Below are 20,283 nucleotides of genomic sequence, written 5' to 3'. Positions count from 1 at the left end.
TTGGAGTGTAGGGAGAGGTTTATTCAGTTCTTTTAAAAGTGCCTTACATTAAGACTTGAGGTAAATCCATATGTAATGATGAAGAACATTTCAGGACTGCCTTTAAATATCCACTGATACAATTTCATGTGTTTTTGACATGTTTTTTTTGTTTTTTTAATGTAATACTCTTTAAGAAGAACATGGCACGTTACAAAATAAACCACACTGAAACTTCAGGGAAGATCGAAAACCAACAGACCTTAATGAACTAGTTAATGAACACTTAATGAGTGCTATCTTGAATCACAGTAGAGGTCCTTTTTGCATCGCTAACAATGTCATCGCTTAATGCTATAGCGCTATGTCATTTGGAAATCATTCACATATTAAACAAAAAAAGAACAAACTTATTGCTTTTCTGCCAAACATTCTATAAAACACTTATTTCTGTGCAAACGGTCTTGATAACGACTGTATTAGGCAGGGCACTGTGTGAGTGGGATTTACGGAGGGGCGACAGGAGAAAGGGATTGGGGTTTTAGTAGACCCAGGAGATCGGTACCCACTGCGGGGTTGAGGAGGCTCTCTCGATGGCCTCCTCCACACACTTAACACTCTCATCTACATCGTTGTTGACGAGCATTTCGTCGAAGAAGTGGCGGTATGCACCGAGGATGCTGTCGGATTCCTTCTGGATGCTCTGCACTGCCTCTGACTGAAAAGCAGAATGGAAACTTTGGTTGTAAAAATGAAAGACTGTTGATTTATAGCCTTCGGGTCATAAGCATGAGTAGAAATTAACATATGGGGTTTAAAGTAATCAGTTTCTAACCTGATTGGCAGTGTTTGTAGGAGCAACGAACACCACGAGAGGAGCGAACTCTGCCATTCTGAGTACTTTCAGCGTCTGGAAAAAACCATTGATTGTCAAAGCAGGAATTAGTGATACGGGAAGAATTAGGTTAATTGAAATTGCAAAATACAGGGCTCAAATGCTATGTTAATTACATTGATGTCTGACTTGAGAACGTGTCATTACCTGCGGTTCCACGTCCAGCACAGCGATTTTCCCTTGCTCGTGAATCTTGTGCACCGTTTCGATCTTAGTCCCAAACATGTGTCCCTGGTGACTGCCGTATTCAAGGAGCTCATTCCCGATGATACATTTGGTCATTTCATCATTGGAAATAAAGTAATATTCTTTGCCATTTTCCTCGTCCTTCTTCTGGGGTCTAGTGGTGTCTACAAAGACAAATGGTATTCATTATTTAGTTTGTCTTGCCTTTTAGTAAATATATCCTCTGAAAAGAGGTCTTTTTTTTGAGAATATCTTAAATTAAGCTCTAAAAATCATCTATAAATAATAAAAAATACATAAAAAAGATATATATTAAAGTCTTAGGGGCTGTTTACATGACAAAGTTTTTTTTAGCCAAAAAGGGATTTTTTTTATTGCTTTTGAATGTTCGTTTACACGACAACAATCGTTTTGGGGACTTAAAATGCATATTTTTGAAAACGGCACCGTTTATCGTTTCCGTGTAAACACCCAATACGGGAATCTTTGAAAACGCTTATGTCATGCGCAGACATTGTACGTTTTAGGTATGTAGACATGCGTATTACGTGTCGATTTTTAAGGCAAGTGCGAACAAACATACATAACAAAGGCATATGTTACTGTTGATGCTCAAGAGTTTGCTAACACTTCTTCAGCAAAGTCTGGATTTACTTCACCAATATTACAACCAACAGCAGAGAAACAACATATACAACATATAATAATACTGATCATGTTCTGGTTACTCCACTGCACACGTCGGATCACTTCCTCTTCACTCTTAACCTTAACATGATCTCTGACACATCACTTACCCCTCCACATGTCATCTTTCGACGTAACCTATGCACAGTTTCACCCTCCCGGCTATCTGCAATGGTTTCATCTTCACTTCCTTCCCCTAAACTGTTTGCATCTTTGGATGCTAACAATGCTACTGATACTTTCTGCTCCACTCTTACATCTTGTTTAGACACTGTTTGCCCCTTATCTTCCAGGCCAGCCCGTAACACCCCTTCTGCCCCTTGGTTATCTGATGTTCTACGCGAACACCGTTCTAAGCTTAGAACTTCTGAAAGGGTGTGGCGCAAGTCCAAAAATACTACTGATCTTATTGTGTATCAGCCACTCCTATCTTCTTTCTCTGCTAATATCTCCTCTGCTAAAAGGACATACTACCATAACAAAATTAACAATTCATCTAACTCTCGCATGCTTTTTAAAACATTTTCCTCACTTCTTTGTCCTCCTCCTCCTCCTCCTGCTTCATCTCTAATAGCTGACGACTTTGCAACGTTTTTCATTAATAAAATTAAACACATTAGTGCACAATTTTCCACACCACAATCAGTCAAGCTCATATCACCAGCAAACTTACACTCATTTACATCCTTCTCTTCACTCTCTGAGGCAGAAGGGTCAAAACTCATCCTTTCTAATCACCCTACAACTTGCCCGCTTGATCCAATTCCATCTCATCTCCTTCAAGCCATTTCTCCTGAAGTTGTACCTGCACTCACTCACATCATCAACACTTCCCTCCACACTGGTGTTTTTCCCTCATCATTTAGACAGGCACGTATAACTCCACTACTTAAGAAACCCAACCTCAACCCATCTCTTTTAGAAAACTACAGACCAGTTTCCCTTCTTCCTTTTATTGCAAAAAACACTTGAACGAGCTGTGTTCAAACAAGTCTCTACATTTCTCACACAAAACAATCTCCTTGACAGCAACCAATCTGGCTTCAGAAGTGGACATTCAACTGAGATGGCCTTGCTCTCAGTTGTTGAAGCTCTAAGACTGGCAAGAGCAGAATCCAAATCTTCAGTACTTATCCTGCTTGATCTGTCCGCTGCTTTTGACACGGTTAATCACCAGATCCTCCTATCAACGCTACTGGCGAAAGGCATCTCAGGAACAACACTTCAATGGTTTGAGTCTTACCTATCAGATAGGTCCTTCAAAGTATCTTGGAGAGGTGAGGTGTCCAAGTCTCAACATCTAACTACTGGGGTGCCTCAGGGCTCAGTTCTTGGACCACTTCTCTTCTCTGTCTACATGGCATCATTAGGTTCTGTCATTCAGAAACATGGCTTTTCATACCACTGCTATGCTGATGACACTCAACTCTACCTCTCATTCCATCCTGATGATCCGACGGTAGCTATTCACATCTCAGCTTGTCTAACAGACATTTCTTCCTGGATGATGGACCATAACCTTCAACTCAACCTTGCCAAGACAGAACTGCTTGTGATTCCAGCAAACCCATCGTTCCATCACAATTTCACCATCAAGTGAGGCTCATCAACCATAACTCTTTCAAAAACAGCTAGAAGCCTTGGAGTTATGATTGATGATCGGCTGACTTTCTCAGACCACATTGCTAAAACTGTCCGATCCTGCAGATTTGCTTTATTCAACATCAAGAAGATCAAGCCCTTTCTTTGGGAACATGCTGCACAACACCTTGTTCAAGCTCTTGTTCTGTCCAGGCTGGACTATTGCAATGCCCTCTTGGCAGGTCTTCCAGCCAGTTCTATCAAACCTTTACAATTAATTCAGAACGCGGCAGCAAGATAAATTTTTAATGAGCCAAAAAGAATACACGTCACACCTCTGTTTATCAATTTGCACTGGCTTCCAATAGCTGCTCGCATAAAATTCAAGGCATTGATGTTTGCCTACAAAACTACCACTGGCTCTGCACCCATTTACCTAAATTCTTTACTTCAGACTTATGTGCCCTCTAGAAGCTTGCGTTCTGCAAGTGAACGTCGCTTGATTGTGCCATCCCAAAGAAGCACAAAGTCACTTTTACGGACTTTTAAATTAAATGTTCCCTTCTAGTGGAATGAACTCCCCAACTCAATCCGAATAGCTGAGTCCTTAGCCATCTTCAAGAATCGGCTTAAAACACATCTCTTCCATCTTTATTTGACCCTCTAACTTTAACACTCACTATTCTAATTCTATTCTTTAAAAAATCTAACTACCTTTCTAATCTTTTTGTATTCTACTTTCTTTTCATTTATTATGCAGTTGTATATGTATGTTTCCTACAGGAACTGTTTACTAACAAAGTACCACCGAAAACTTGTGGCTTGGCATTCGTAATGCAGCATTGCTGGCAATTTTCGCAAATATGTGTAAATCATTTAGAAAATGTTGTCATGTATACGTGAAAATGTAAAAAAATGCAAGGGATAAACTTTTCAGTTTTTGACAAAATCGTTGTCGTGTAAACGTAGCCTAAATATCTTATGCATTCTTTTTTTAAGGATGACAATATAATCTCAGTGGAAAACCAACAAAAAAAATGAATAAAACTTATTTTGAAGCGAAAATCCGTCTTACATTTTTTTTAAAGCATTCAAAAATTGAAATAAAAAAAAAAAACTAGTTAGTTACTTGTTTTTTAAAAGTTGAACTAAAATAAGTCAGTCTACAATATGTTTACACAGAAAAACAATGGAGAATCAATGGAGTGGAATGGAGTGTTTTTTCTAAGGATTTCACTCAGTGGTAAGAGCAGTGGTTTCTACCATAGCTACTTGTTTGTGAACACCGTCTGCACTGCTGGATGTGGTCTTTAGATGAGTATGTAAACTAGTGGTAGCTCGGAGATTTTTAACAGCCAGCATTTTCCAAAAATACAAATAAAACGTTCACGCTGGCAAGCTATTTTAAACTATAACAAACTCTAAACAAACTTAGATCTTCTTAGAGATGACGTCACATTTGATTGTTTTTTGTAAAAAATACTTCTGTGCCTTTATAGTATACAAAATGCAATTTGCAATAGAGTAAATATGATGCAGCATGTCAACTTGACAAGTTATAAAAAATGGCAAGATTGTAATATTTTGGTAAACTATGTACACATAGATTTAAGACTGTATATGATTCAGATTGGCTCTCAGAGGTGGAAGAGTTCATGGTTAAGTAATGAATAAGAGCAGGCACGCAGCTGGACGGTACATACGTGGTGCTGGGTAAGCAAACTTCTCCGGATATTTACTCAGCAGGGAATTTTTTATATGGCTCCTTCCGACTCCATGTGCACCTTTAAACAACAGCAAAAGAGCAAATAACACATTTTAGCCTGTACACTTCTAATTAACTGTGCATTTTCAAATGTTAAGATCATCGTTGTGGATCTATATTTTATCAAGGTACTCTTTTTTATATTCCCATTGTGTGCAGAAATGGAAGTTGTCATAATTGGTTAAACGTCTGACACATTACAACAAATATATATATTTGCATTCTCATTTGCTCCAATGGACCCTTTGATGGTCATCAGCATTGTAATACCTGCAAAATGTATATTTCATCTTCCTTCAAATATAGAAAATATATCTGATACTTTGAACTCAGAGACTGAGTATGGTTGTCAGAAGAGAGAATGATATGGTCACGCCCTCAATTTGTATTTTTTTAACTACAATGTAAAAAAAATAAAAAAAATAATAACTGTGGACTTCCATTCCCAATAATTCCCTGCTGGTCTGAGCGGTGTCTAAGATAGCTATGGCGATGCTTACCGATGAGAACCAGAGTTTTTCTGTTGAATGCAGGCAGTCTCACTACCTCCTCATAGGATATTACATCAAGCTGGTCAAAGACTAAGGAAGAAACACAAATTATTTAGTTAATGCATGACAAGAGCAATGTCTGAGGCCTGCTTCTACAACAGCGGACATATGTTGCACTTTAACACAGACACCGTTTGTGCTTCATAAAGAAAATAAAGTGATTTCTGGGTTATTACATTGAGTATTTTCTTTTAATTACAGCCATAAACTGGTAATTCGGAGGTGGCATTTTTTATCATTGCAAAATCAAATTTTCATTGGTAGAAGTGTCACCTTCACATCCAAAAAGTAATTAATTAATCTAAAGTATATGCATGTATTTATCAAAAGATGGTTATTAGATGATTTTTTCATAAATATGCACTGCATTTGATATGAGTTCACATACAAGCCTTAGAGGTAAGCTTTACTTACTTGAGCTATGTTTGGCAAGGTATTTGTCTTTGCATTTCTTTTTCTTGCCAAAAGGACTGCAGGACTGACCGGCTTCTCGTGTTGCTTTGCTTTTGCTTGCTACTCGCCTGAAAAAAAAAATAATGACAGGGAGATTGAACATGTAACATTACTAATCTCTCCATAACTTCAAAGAAAGTCAATCTGTCACCAAATATACAAAAGATGAATGCATGTCAGAACGTACCATTCCTGAAGTTCTGGAGAAGGGAGGAGTCCTGCGAAGTCTGTGGAGGAGTTGTCCACCTTTCCTTGCCACCAATTTGGATCCTTCTTATTGATAATTTGAATGATGTCACCGGTTTGGAATTTCAGGCCAGCTTCTTTGCACGGGATGAGGTCATCTTTGGTAGGGTCATAGTCGAATTGGGCTCTCATATACGTCTGCAAAAACATTATTTAAAAAAACATTAGTCCCTTATAAAACCATTGTATGCACTTCATACTTATCAGCCAATCACTGATTTCTAAATTTAGAGACAGGCTTCTTCATGATCAACAAAAGATGTCAGGAACATGTATTAAAAAAAAGAAACATTACTATTTTTAATGTTTTGAAATAAGTTTCTTCTGTTCATCAAGCCTGCATTTATTTGATCAAAAATACAGAAAAAAAAACATATTGTGATATATTATTACAATTTAAAACAATTGTTTTTAAATGTATTATACTTTAAATGATCATTTATTTCTGTGATGTAAAGCTGAATTTTTAGGATCACTATCACATGATCCTTTAGAAATCATTCTAATATGATGATTCATTATCAAAGTTGGAAACAGTTCTGCTGCTTAATATTTTTTCAGAACATGTGATACTTTTTTAGGATACTTTGATGAATAAAAAGTACAGAAAAGAAGCTATGTTTTTAAAATATAAATATTTTGTAATAACAATATACACTACTGGTCAGTAATTTGGGGTCAGTATTTTTGTTTTCTTTCTTTTTTTAAAATAAAATCAATAGTTTTATTCAGCAAGGATGTGTTAAATTGATAAAAAGTGATAGTATAGAAAATATATTATTAGAATATATATTATTAGATTTTTTTTTCTTTTGAATAAATGCAGTTTTAACATTTTCTTCATCAAATATATTAGACAGCAGAACTGTTTCCAACACTCATAATAAATCAGAATATTAGAATGATTTCTAAATGATCATGTGATAGACTGGATGTTACATGTGACACTGAAGGCTGGAGTAATGATGCTGAAAATTCAGCTTTGCGTCAAAGTAATAAATTATTTTTTAAAAGTATATTCAAATAGAAAACTATTATTTTCAGTTGTAATAATATTTCACAATATTACTGTTTTTTTCTGTATTTTTGATCAAATTAATGCAGGCTTGATGAGCAGAAGAAACTTCTTTCAAAAACGTTAAAAATAAAAATATTTCCAAACTTTTGGTCTGTAATATATATATATATATATATATATATATATATATATATATATATATATATATATATATATACATTTTCTATTTTTTTTTTACTTACTGTAGAAGTTGTAACTAGCATCTTCAAAGAACCCCTGCCACTAAAAATCCCTTCATGAGATACTTTCAGGTTTGCCTAATCTATTATTTTAGATAGATAGATAGATAGATAGATAGATAGATAGATAGATAGATAGATAGATAGATAGATAGATAGATAATATCTACAGCTAGAACTAGTTACAGGCTAAAGATGGTAAGAAAGGCTCTAGATGGACCTACATGTTTAATCTTTACAGCAGCACAATGGTTACTTGTAAAAGGTGAATGAGGACTGCCATCGCTCTACACAACATCAAAACATGTCTAATACGTTTTAATCATCTGCAGTTCAGTTTGATGCTGTGTGGCCAGCAGATGGCAGAAGAAAGTTCGTAGTTTCTTCATCTAAAGAGAAAAGTAAGTGTAGTTATCTGCTATTGATGCTTTAAATAGTCACCTGTGTCTTTCAATCAGTTTCCCATTCCCAAGATAAACACCAAACCTTAATTTAACCAAGGATACAGGATAGACAGACAAAGAAAGAAGTAATAAACTTTAAGTGTGTATTTACTGATCAAAGGAAAAAAGCGGGTTGAGTAGACTGAGATCAATAATAATAAAAGCAAGAAACTGGTAAGACGTGACACTGGTTTCACTATTTATTCTTTTTTTTTTTACTCACCTCACATGCCACGGGGCGACTTGGCTGATTGGGGATGATTTTCAATGTGACTACACCATTTGTGTCTTTCTGTAATGTTGAACAGCATCCAACAACGTTAAATCGAAAGCAACACAACCACAGAAACATCTTGAAGTGATGATTACCCCATCTGTGCCAGTGCTCAGGAAGCTATAGCTAATCAAACATCAAGCTACCCACTAGTTACACAACAGAAACTTGAACTGAAGCTTTATCTTCATACGAAAGTCTAATTATACATATATACAGTGGGGCTCGAAAGTTTGGGCACCCCTTGCAGAATCTGTGAAAATATGAGTAATTTTCAAAAAATAAGAGAGATCATACTAAATGCATGTTATTTTTTATTTAGAACTGTCCTGAGTAAGATATTGTACATAAAATATATTAACATTTAGTCCACAAGACAAAAGAATTGCTGAAATTATTAAAATAACCCCACTCAAAAGTTTGGGAACCCTTGGTTCTTAATACTGTGTTCTGTTACCTGATGATCCTCGACTGTCTTTCTGTTTTGTGATGGTTGTGCATGAGTCCCTTGTTTGTTCTGACAGTTAAACTGAGCAGCGTTCTTCAGAAAAATCTTTAAGGTCCTGCAGATTCTTCAGTTTTCCAGCATCTTTGCATATTTGAACCCTTTCAAGCAGTGACTGTATGATTTTGAGATGCATCTTATCACACTGAGGACATTTGAGGGACTCAAACACAACTATTTAAAAAGATTCAAACATTCACTGATGCTCCAGAAGGAAACAAGATGCATTAAGAGCTTTTGAACACGATGAAGATGGCCAAATTTGTCTTATTTTGATGAAATATAATTTTTTTCCATTTAGTTCTGCCCTTCGTAAGCAACAGAAGATACTTGTATGTTTCCTGGTACACAAATTAAGTACAATTTACCTTGATCTTCAAATTCCAAAAGTTTTTACCCCCCAGCTCTTAATGCATCTTGTTTCCTTCTGGAGCATCAGTGAATGTTTGAATCTTTTTAAATAGTTGTGTTTGAGTCCCTCAAATGTCCTCAGTGTGATAAGATGCATCTCAAAATCATAAAGTCACTGCTGGAAAGGGTTCAAATATGCAAAGATGCTGGAAAACTGAAGAATCTGCAGGACCTTAAAGATTTTTCTGAAGAACGCTGCTCAGTTTAACTGTTCAGAACAAACAAGGGACTCATGCACAACCATCACAAAACAGAAAGACAGTCGAGGATCATCAGGTAACAGCACACAGTATTAAGAACCAAGGGTTCCCAAACTTTTGAGTGGGGTTATTTTAATAATTTCAGCAATTCTTTTGTCTTGTGGACTAAATGTTAATATATTTTATTTACAATATCTTACTCAGGACAGTACTAAATAAAAAATAACATGCATTTAGTATGATCTCTCTTATTGTTTGAAAATTACTCATATTTTCACAGATTCTGCAAGGGGTGCCCAAACTTTCGATCCCCACTGTATACAAAATGTACTTTCATTAACAACAGTAATAGGTACAAAAACTAGTTTTTATACACAGAAAATGTATGCATTCCACTCTTGTTAAATGTACCTTTATTTTTCTAAATTATGGAACTGACCAAATTCTGTGATTATGTGTGATTTAGTAGTAGAAAATCGAAGAAAAGTTTGTGACTTTTCTTACTTCATACACAAAATATGGCAAAATCAGATTTCTTGATTATTTGACATTTTATAATAGTGATTTTAAATAGAGAAAAAGTAAAAATGAATGACTTATAAGCCAATAAGTGGTTATGATTGTGATTTGATGCATATTTTAAAATTTTTCATAAGTGTTTGTTTACCAGAAAGTATATTTTGTTCAACCCATTAAAAACAGCATTCAAACTGGATCATCTTAGAGCTTTAAAGTGCTGGAAATAGGTGTGTGAAATGCTTAAAAGTCATTGAAAAGTGTTTAAATTTCTGTCTCAAAATGCTGCACAGACCCTGAAACAATGATATAATGCATTTGACTATTTCTACCACAACACCATGGCTAAAGTTAGTGTACCACTTCTGGTTTCCTGACGTATGTCAGAGCTGTTAATAACAGAGACAATTTGAATGATTCTCACTAGATCACTAGGTCTTGCCAGTGCGACCGCTCACAAAAATTAATAGCACCGATAGAAAAAAATGGTTGCAAAATGTTGCAAAACATTAAGATATATTTTAGCCAATTAATGAATACTGTCAAGAGAGCAGTCTTACGATACATTTCACATATACACAACAACAGTAATATGTACGCCGTCTTTATTGAGTATGTTTGTTCGCGCTTGCCTTTAAAATCGACACATACTGTCTACATCCCTAAAACAGACTACCCACGTTTCAATACGTCACCATTTTCAAAGATTCCCGTATTGAGTGTTTACACACAAACGATAGCTTGCACTATTTGTGTTTTCAGTCCTCGAAACTCTGCTGTCGTGTAAACGAACATGCAAAACGCATAAAAAGTTTCCCGTTTGTGGCTGAAAACGTTGTCGTGTAAACTTCCCCTTACACTAAACTAACTGCATTTAAGATAAGACTCATACATTTTGGTTTATTACAACATAACATACAATTAAATGTCCAAAAATATTAAATTCAGTTCGCACTTAAAGTATATTTTATTAATAATAGGTGCTCTTTTTTAAAAGTATGCTAAAATGTACTATTCTCAATAGACAGTGTAAAGTGTGTCCAAAGACGAAAGCACAACCCACCAGAATCTTCTGTAGCTGGTCTACACTTTGATTAGCAACACTTTTCCCATTAATCTCAGTGATTTCATCACCTTCTTGTAAAGAACCTGTTAGAAAATAAATAAAAGGTTTGTCATTCGCAATTTTTCATTGAGCTGTATGGAAACTGATTATTATTCACAAACGAACCTTGTTTGTGTATCATCCCTCCGTGCAATATTCTCGCTACTGTGCACCTCTGTCTTTCATTCAGCTTAAGAGTTACACCCTGAACAAACACAAAACCCAAATTTAGACTGTAATACTTCTTTTGAATGACTCAAGTAAATTAGACATCATTTGAAATGTTAGGATGAATCATTAATTTGAGTTAGTCACTTTGAAACATTAAATGAAATGCATAAATGAAACAAAAAGTGTCTACCAGTGGCTCAGAGGGGTTCTTCTCAAAGGCCACTTCTCGCATCCTGCTCGCGTCTTTGCCGTTCATATGACCAGCGCTGCCGTTGGAGAACACTTCCTGTCCTTTGCAGTCGTAACTCTGCATAGCGGCCTGGGAATGCAAACGTGACGCACATTAAGATCTGTATTACAGGTTTTGTATTAGATGAATCCCTATAACTTAGACAAGATATCAGACAGGAATCAAAGATGATTTTATAAACGTTTTACTTGTTTTGTTCGTAGGGGTAAAATGAAATGGTATGATAAAGGATTAGAATTAAAGAGTCAGTGTGGACATCTGTCCTGGGTTAACGATTAAACGGTTACATCTTAACACTTCATTAAATCTCGCAGTGCTGGGAACTGGTTGGCATGGTTATGTTATCTTGATCTCAGCTGACATGACTAAACAAGCTTCCTCTGAAAGTATAATGGTAGATTTTATTTAATATCATGTTAAACTGAGTGCCCCAATGCATACGTTCTTATAGAGAAAGAGTGTTGCAGAAATGGCTTGATCCTACCAGTATTGTTTTTTTTTTTTTTTTTTTGTCTTTATCTAACTTTTTATTAGTGATTTAAAATCTACTTTCAGTCTGAAATGTATAAAGTGGCTTAATTATAATTTTTTGTTACATTTTTGTTCATATATATATAGGACCAGATTAGCACCAACACAAACCTTTGGCAAAACAAAACAAAAAACAATGCTGTCAAGATTTGGAAAGTGTGAAAACATATCGTATGCATATGCTATGATTATAGGGTTACCATGCCAGGGTAAATCTGGTAATCTCAAGCATTATTTATGAGAAAAATATGAAGGAGATGCTCAGGTGGTCAATCTTCTGCTTTCACAGACACAGCAGTCAGTCATTTCAATAATAAATTAATGAATGAATAATGAAATAATGCTTTTACAGTGATCTTCACAGAAAAGATCTTACTTACACGTCTTGATGTTCAGTAAATGCGTGACAATGCATGAATGCTCAGGACAAAGTTTACACCACATTACTAGATGATCAGGACTTTAGACCTCAGCTCTTGAGTTGAATCTGATGACGCCATGACTAACATGATGGGTTTACTGATCAGCACAATCCAGTGTCAGCTAGATATGATGATGAAGTATGCTCTTTTCATACATTATGAAATCCACAAAGCATTCATATTGGGCAATAAGGACAAGCTGTGCCACAAAACGCTGAAACATTATATCTTGTGTTCCTTTAAAAAGCCATACGGTTTAGAACAACATGAAGGTGAATGAATGTTGATGGAGGTGAGCTGTCCTTTCAAGCTGTCCTCTAAAAATGAAACAGAACTAGCGAAATATATTTTCCTCACTGAGTGTCATTATTAAGCAATAAACGATACAATAAAACTATATCAGAAAAAAAAATGCAGTCCCATTCCACTGTATATTTTTTGCTGAACAATAAATAAATGTTTTAAACTAGCCAGAAAAGGTTTGTAATAATCTGAAAAGTGCTTTTGGATGCAAAGCTTCCTATCACTATTAGTTGAGTCACTGGCACACTTTACCCCAAAGCTATTCCTCATTTCATAATTTTTAGCAAAAATAACAGCACGGTTTTTTACTTTGGCAGTTCAACAACATGTTTTATCAGGCCCTTTCCACTGGACCATGGATCTTGAATGATTAGAAACAGAAGATTAGACTATACGTATTAGATTACTGCAAATGTCATGTTCAAAACCATAAGCAATCAATAACATTTCTTCTGAAAGAGGTTGTTTTGAAAGCAAAGACTGAGACAAACCATGCTTGTCTTGAGCAATGAATCATTTCACTGATTTCACTTGACACCTAAAGTTTTAGTGTGAAACAGAAAAACATTCTTTGAAACCCTCAATCTAGTTCTGTCTGTAAACTGGTTAACGAAGGGAAGCCATTAGTCTGTGATAAAGTAAGAGCATGCACATTGGACATAGTCCTTTCATATTTTAGATGATTTAAGTTATACTTAATTAAATAAAACTGAAATGTTGCATTATAACTGCACTACAGAATCAACAAACATATTAAGATACGATTAACATCAGAACATTAACATCATGCTACACACATGAAACACTTTTTCAGATCTACAAATAAAATTGATGTTGCACATTATATGATCATCGGATACTTTAACCAAACCTCCATGAGAAAAAATACATCTCATGATTCGTTTTAAAATGAGATTGTCTGTATTTGAGTTTGCATAAGGGAGAGTAAGGGTAACGGGTTTTAAGACCGAGTCCATCAGTGTAAGTGAAGATAACCGGTCGAATGGGGAGACCCAGGTCTGAGTGACTACATTAAGGTAATCAAATCACTGCTTTTGTGTTTCCTGCTCATATGGATTCTCTGAAGAAAGCCACTTACGCACACACATACAGTATGATAATCCTGAAACGCATATTTACTGACATCTGTTTACATGTAATTCAATCTGGTATAAAAATAGCGTCTGTCTGGACACATTAAGACCAGAGGCAGAAGTGCAAACTTAAAAAAAATTCAAATTGTGACATATTGAGATATTTATATAATTTTTAGACGATGCAAAATCTAAAATGATTGTACAAAGACCCCACGGAGCCCAAAGGGTGATCTTGTGCAGAATTTATATAAAACCTTTGTAGAAAAAAATACATTCTGTAAAAGCTTTAGGCCTATAAAATAAATCTCAGAAGAGGCTTGACTCCTTTGGTATATGAACCAGTCACAGAGACATTTTTTGTGTGATATTAGTCAAGCTTACAAGCTTCTAGTTGAGCAGCCGTGTCCTTAACTACTATGTACTTACATATACATTTGATATAATGCAGTTATCGTGCATTAGATGTTTTTACATTGTACTTATATTGGAAAATACAGTCTTTTAATTACAGTGTTGACCCTTTAAACCACCAAATCTGCCCCTAAGCTTACCCATATCCCACCTAAGATCCCCAGTTGGCGATCAGGCCTCAGTAAAAGCCTCACTGAACTCGCTCGTACTGCTGACAGCACTGTCCTCATCAGAGGGAAGTCACATGTCGGTAGGAAACAGCCAAACATCCCGAGCAAAGGTTGCATGCCACGATTACGCTGATAAATCATCAATGCTTGGGTCAGCTAAACAGAACCTACGAATGTGTGTCCATGCAGAAAGACATGTCGACTAAGGTCTTGTGAAATCAGCACTTCAGCTCTGAAATATGAAGAGTTCGGTGTTGGCATAACTGAAGCTATTGCAGTTTACAGAGGTCATATCCTCCTGCAGTAAATCCTGTATCAGACCCACGACTGGAATGCTAAAAGAGTACTTTTTGTAAATTTGTACAGTACACTCCCAAAAGTTTGCAGTGTGTATGCAACCAATTCTATAACTGTGAGAGGCCCTAACACATCCTCATTCCCAAGAGCAAAAGAACAGTCTGCGACGCTATCTCCTTACATACACTTCCTACTTTGGAGTTTCACTGAGTCAGGACTATCATGTGACTCAACAGACAAAGAAAAACCACCTCTGATTTCAGGGAAGTGTCATCGCATGGCTTAAGATGTTGAAACTATCACCTGATTCTCAGTGCTGTACACACAAAATAAACAGCAGCAATAACCAACACAGTCCTCTAAATGTTGGGAATGATTTCTGTTCAAACACCTCCGTTTGAAACTCGATGGTCTTTTTTTCTTCATCTGAAGACACAGCTCTGTCGTTTGAGGAGATATGTACTGCAGTGCGCTTCACCAAAACAAGTGTGATAGAGTCGGTGACTCCTGCTGATACCTGCAGTATTTGGAGTCTTGTCTCATGCCCTGGGGAACAAAACACACCCCTGATCCATGAAGACTGCACCGAGCAACACGAGCCAAAACAGCCCTAGTGAGTTTAAAAATGAACCCAAACCTAATCTGCACTGTTACTATCTACTTAACTTGACTGACTGGACTGATATGTGTACAAAATATAATTGTGTCTCTGCAGAACAAATATGAATGCAATGTATTATTCACATGCTATATGTTTTCAAGCTGGAAAGGGGTATGATAAACATTTATGACCTTGGACCACAAAACCAGACATAAGGGTAAATTAGAGACTTATACATCATTTTACATTTAACTTTATTTGTTTGCATGATTTGTGTGATGGTAATGCTGAAGGTTTACTGTTAATAAGCACATTTTCATGGGGAATATCCTTCTCTGGTGTAGACCAGCTACACACACACACGTGCTACGGTCAGTGTGCTTACAATCAGCCATGTGTGAACAGGGAAGCAACATGTCTTGTGCTTTTATCTAAAGCAAACACAATGCTGGGACACTGTGTTATACACAAGCAGCTCCAAACTGTTCTCCAGACTCCCACCTTTACCTGCAGAGAAAATGACGGCTTCTATTTATAGACAGCTCGAGCTTTCCAGTTTGACTAGTGAAGCACCCCTGTCTGCAATCGTAAAAACCTTAGTATTCTGCAGGTAGAAGGTTTAGTATCAGACCGAGATGATGGAGATGATCGAGTTTACTGGCCCAAAATCTGAAAATCATTCCAATGGACAATGTACTGAGCATAGAGTTATCAGCCAATAATAACAACGACTGCACTGACCAATAATGGAAGCAAATAATATCAAGACATTGGAACATTAGATTTTAGAATTGATTTATTAACCATCACGTTGGTATGGCAAACCAAAGTTAACACGTCTATTGTGGCTCCTAACGCTAATCTAATCTTTACCACAGAATACTATTGTTTCCATCTCATCATCAATGAGTTTATCATTAACCTTACACTTCACAACTGAAAACGTCTTAACCATGTTTGAACATAATGTCCCATGTACTGCTGGTTACACGAAGAAAAGGAGTTAATGACATTAACCCATGAAAGTGAAGAGCAGAGAGACTGATAACAGTACTACTTTGATTAATTCAATTATCATTACAGCTATACAGGCTTCTAAACCAACATGATAACAGCTTAGAAGAATGATAGTTGAGATGTCGTCAGTCTCTAATAATTCAGAGAAATAATTCAATTGAGGCTTTAACTGGAAGTTTCTGGTATTTTGGGATGACATCAGCAAAAAGTAGAATCAGTTTCTATTAAATCATCTTAGAGTAAAGGAATATTTTCCAAGCACAGACACACAAAAAATTAAAATACAAAATCAAAAATCCCCACCACAATATATGAAATACTATAAATATTTAATAAGTGATTCAGAGCGGTTCACTAAACGATTCTCCAGAGGATTTGACTGATAGGACAAAAGTTACTTGAACATCAAAACACAAGAAGCACAACACATAAAACTAAATGGAAATAAAGTTATGCATTGATTGTGTATATTTAGCTATAACTCATTTAAATGCATTTATGACATGATTTTATTGAAGATTTACCTCACATGGACTGCAAGGACATATAAAATCACAAAGTGTCCTTGTTACATGTACTAATTATTCTTATCATAACAATTAATTATGCACAGTTAAACAAATTCTAATCCAAACCCTAATCATATAGGCAAGTAAGTAGATTACATGTAGTTAATAAATAATACTAAGTAGAAATGTATAATTACACTGTAACAATGACACTTTAAAATAAAGAGTAACCATAGTTTTTTTAGTACATATCTCATAAAAGGAAGTGACCATTTGATAAAAGAATAACCGAATTATTAAAAAATAACTGTTCGAAAGAACCGTTTTACGGAAATGAGTTCCCCACTACCATTATGACGTCACGACGATGCGTCATTCCAAAATAATATTCGATATTCTATTCAACGCCTTTATATGGGACTCGTGTGAATTTAATTCTAGATATGTTGAAAACTATACCGACGACCTGAAATCGTCAACATATCTTATGGTATGACGAGGAAAGTTGTTGTGAGAAAGCAGAGTGATGCTAATCTCAAACCGGGCTGCACCAGTCTGGACCAGTACATCTTTATCCTCCTTAGAGTAACTCTTAAATCTGTGACACTGATTAAATAATAATAATAAAACTATCCACACACACTGTCAGCATGCGATTGTCAAATGTAAATGCTGAAATGAAGAAACGAGTCGTCTTCGTCTTGTGTGATCGTGAGAACAGTGGTTTGTTTGGCGAATCCTCTTACCTTGTCTGACTTGGGTTTATTCTGCAGCAGATGTTCCAGATAGAGATCGGAGAGAGCCGTTCGCGCGCTGTTCACACGCTCCAGAATGACTGCAGGTTCATTTTTATTGGAATTTAATGTCATGTTTCACAGTTAGAGGGGGAGGGCGTAGTAAAAGAGAAAAAAAATAGTCTGGACCGAGTTGAGTCTGCTCAAGGTCCGACAGGGGTTGGTCAGAAGAGCGATACGGCTTGATAAGAAAGCTTGAGATAGTTGAAGATAAAGGTTGAAGGATCAGGGCTCGAAGTCCAGAGTTTGCGCAAGAGACAGGACACAGCTGACAAAGCACATAAACATTAGTGTGAGGAGGGGGCTGGAACACTGCAGCTTCCTTTTAGAGTGCGCACTTACGTAGTTGCTCTCTCTGACAGACCGCGGATCTGCGAGCGATTTCTACTATGGCGAAGACTAAGCTCATGAATATTAATCACGTAGCAGCAGTAGTCCAAATTGATTGGCTGAAAGACAGAAGTTGATAGGCGGGCGCTGGACATTTTTATCCAAAGCGACTTACAAAAATGAGGACGATTGAAGCAGTCAAAATCAACAAAAGAGTAGTGATATACAAGTGCTATAACAATTCTCAGGTAGCTTAACACAGTAGGCTAAACATATTTTATTTTATTTTATTATTTTGGCTTTTGTTAATTGTATAATAATAAAAATAAAACAAATACAATAGAATAGGATTAGAAAAACTAGTTATTTATTTATTTATTTATTACATTTTTTTAATAAAAAAAATCTAGCGAATTAATGGAATGCTGCTATTTAAGGAGTGGTTCAAGAATATAAATCCTGTAATGTAACAGTTAGCCATCTGCTGGAGAGGGCTTGCCAATCATCAGGGGGCACTCCTCTAGACTGTTGTGTGTGTAGTACTGGACTTCAGTTCCCATCACCCCTAGCACTTATTAGTTCTCATGTTTCCCAGTTTAGTCTTGTTAGTTACCATGCCATGTTAACCTGTTAACCCTTGTTTGCTTCAGTGTTGTTTTCCTTTACTCTGTTTGTGGATTACCTTTTGCTTTTGTGTTTTTAGGATCTTAGATTTTTTTTGTGGATTAAATAAACTGCACTTGGATCTTATGTTTTCCACGAGTGATCTATGACCGAATTATGAAGCCAACATCAGATCCAGCAGATGAGCGGCATTCTCTGTTTTTCTTTAGGACCATGGGCATTCATATTCTTCATCGAGCCACTAAAAAGGATTTCAGTTCTTATTGGCTCTGTGCCAGCAAGGGACGGAGGTTGGAGGTTTCACACAGTTTTCTTGGACTTTAGCGGCGGGCTGTATTAAAATGATGTGGCACTCAATTATTTTTTTAATGGTTGCCTGGATGAACCTTGGCCCCAGTGTGAGATGAAATCTCTGTTTCCAAAGTTTAGTGGCATCACCAGGTCAGTCTGAAACATTGCAGTGCCCCTGGAGATGCCAAAATCCACCCTAAATTCTCCAGAGAACAGTGAAGTTTCCCTATCACTGCTCTGTAAATGTAGGGTGAAAAGGAGGAAGGCAGCTAAGTCTGCTCCTGTGGTCCCAAATCCGGTGGTTCTGGAGGTGCGGGATGCACCAATACCAATTTTCCAGTACTCGCCCGGTACCGATACTTTTATTTTTGGTACTTGCCGACAGTGGCATGCACAGACTTCCCGAGGGGAAGGGGCGAAATGGTGATACGAGGACACAATTGTAGCCCGGGAGCAGGGGTTTGGAGTCTGTATGGGTTTGTTCCCCCTAGGCTAGGCTCGCACTTTAGCGTCGAACCTCAAAGTGGAGGGGCTTGACCCCCAAATGTGTACGCCACTGCTTGCCGATATCAAGTACCGATATTTTTATTGCATTTGTAAAAAAATTTAATATTGGGTACATAAACCCAAAAATATGTACTGTATAATGTTAGCTGGTTAACATAATTTATTAAATAGATACAGTCAAACCTAAATTTATGTAGACACCTTCAACCTTTCTCACATTATCACAGTTTATTCTCTATGGTTTAGAAGATATTAAATATGACAAGAACTCAGTTAAACTGTGTCAGAACAAATTCAGCTTGATAATGTTAGATAACTTTCAAAGGAAAGTATGTAATGGATTACAATCAACCAAAAAATATTCAGACAGCTGTTGGTATAACAGTAATTCCACAACTCTCAATACTTAGTCGTGCAACCCTCAGCCTTTTTCCTGGAAAGACACGACCGACTGGAGGCGTGGCGTGTGGGCGGAGCTAAAGAATCACGAGCGCCAGTAAGGTTTTGCGTTGAGAGCATGTGGAAGCTGTCACATTACCGTGAGGGAAAACCCATCATCCAAAACAAACCAGGGCTTACAGTCAGATTCAGCCGTTTATTTATGATCCAGAATCAGATCCCGAGGCTGAAACTGAACGAGAGCAGCAGCAGCAACAACTCGCTCCGAACGGGGCTCGAACCCGGGTCTCTGGCATGGGAGGCGGACGCACTAACAAGGAGGCAGAGATATTTGAAGCAGTTTTACTCACCGCCTGCGGTTCCAACACACGATCGTGACCCTTTTTCGTTGGGATTGCATCATCCTTAAGAAAGAAATGATATGCAAATCCGTCGTCAAACTGGGCCTTGTTTGTAAAACAAGCATCTTCGAAATGCAGGGAAAAAACTAAAACACTTGCACTAC

The 20,283-nt window shown here is 36.7% G+C and overlaps 1 protein-coding gene across 1 annotated transcript; it reads right to left on the bottom strand.

Annotated features, from left to right (window-relative positions):
- On the bottom strand, positions 1-17,997 carry mpp1 (MAGUK p55 scaffold protein 1). Its single transcript, XM_052587783.1, has 12 exons — positions 17,580-17,997; positions 11,416-11,544; positions 11,181-11,259; positions 11,013-11,098; positions 8,267-8,335; positions 6,285-6,481; positions 6,059-6,165; positions 5,594-5,674; positions 5,032-5,112; positions 1,022-1,224; positions 815-889; positions 1-697 (listed from the first exon to the last, which is right to left on the bottom strand). Exons 1-12 carry the CDS (start codon positions 17,700-17,702, stop codon positions 521-523), a joined length of 1,407 nt encoding a protein of 468 aa, XP_052443743.1. The 5' UTR covers positions 17,703-17,997; the 3' UTR covers positions 1-520.
- Between the last annotated feature and the right edge of the window lie 2,286 nt (positions 17,998-20,283).

This window comes from Carassius gibelio, chromosome B21 (assembly GCF_023724105.1).
Source record: "Carassius gibelio isolate Cgi1373 ecotype wild population from Czech Republic chromosome B21, carGib1.2-hapl.c, whole genome shotgun sequence".
In the NCBI taxonomy this organism is placed as follows: Eukaryota; Metazoa; Chordata; class Actinopteri; order Cypriniformes; family Cyprinidae; genus Carassius; species Carassius gibelio.
Note: the sequence above shows the minus strand (reverse complement) of the source record. Positions and strands in the feature narration are given on the sequence as shown.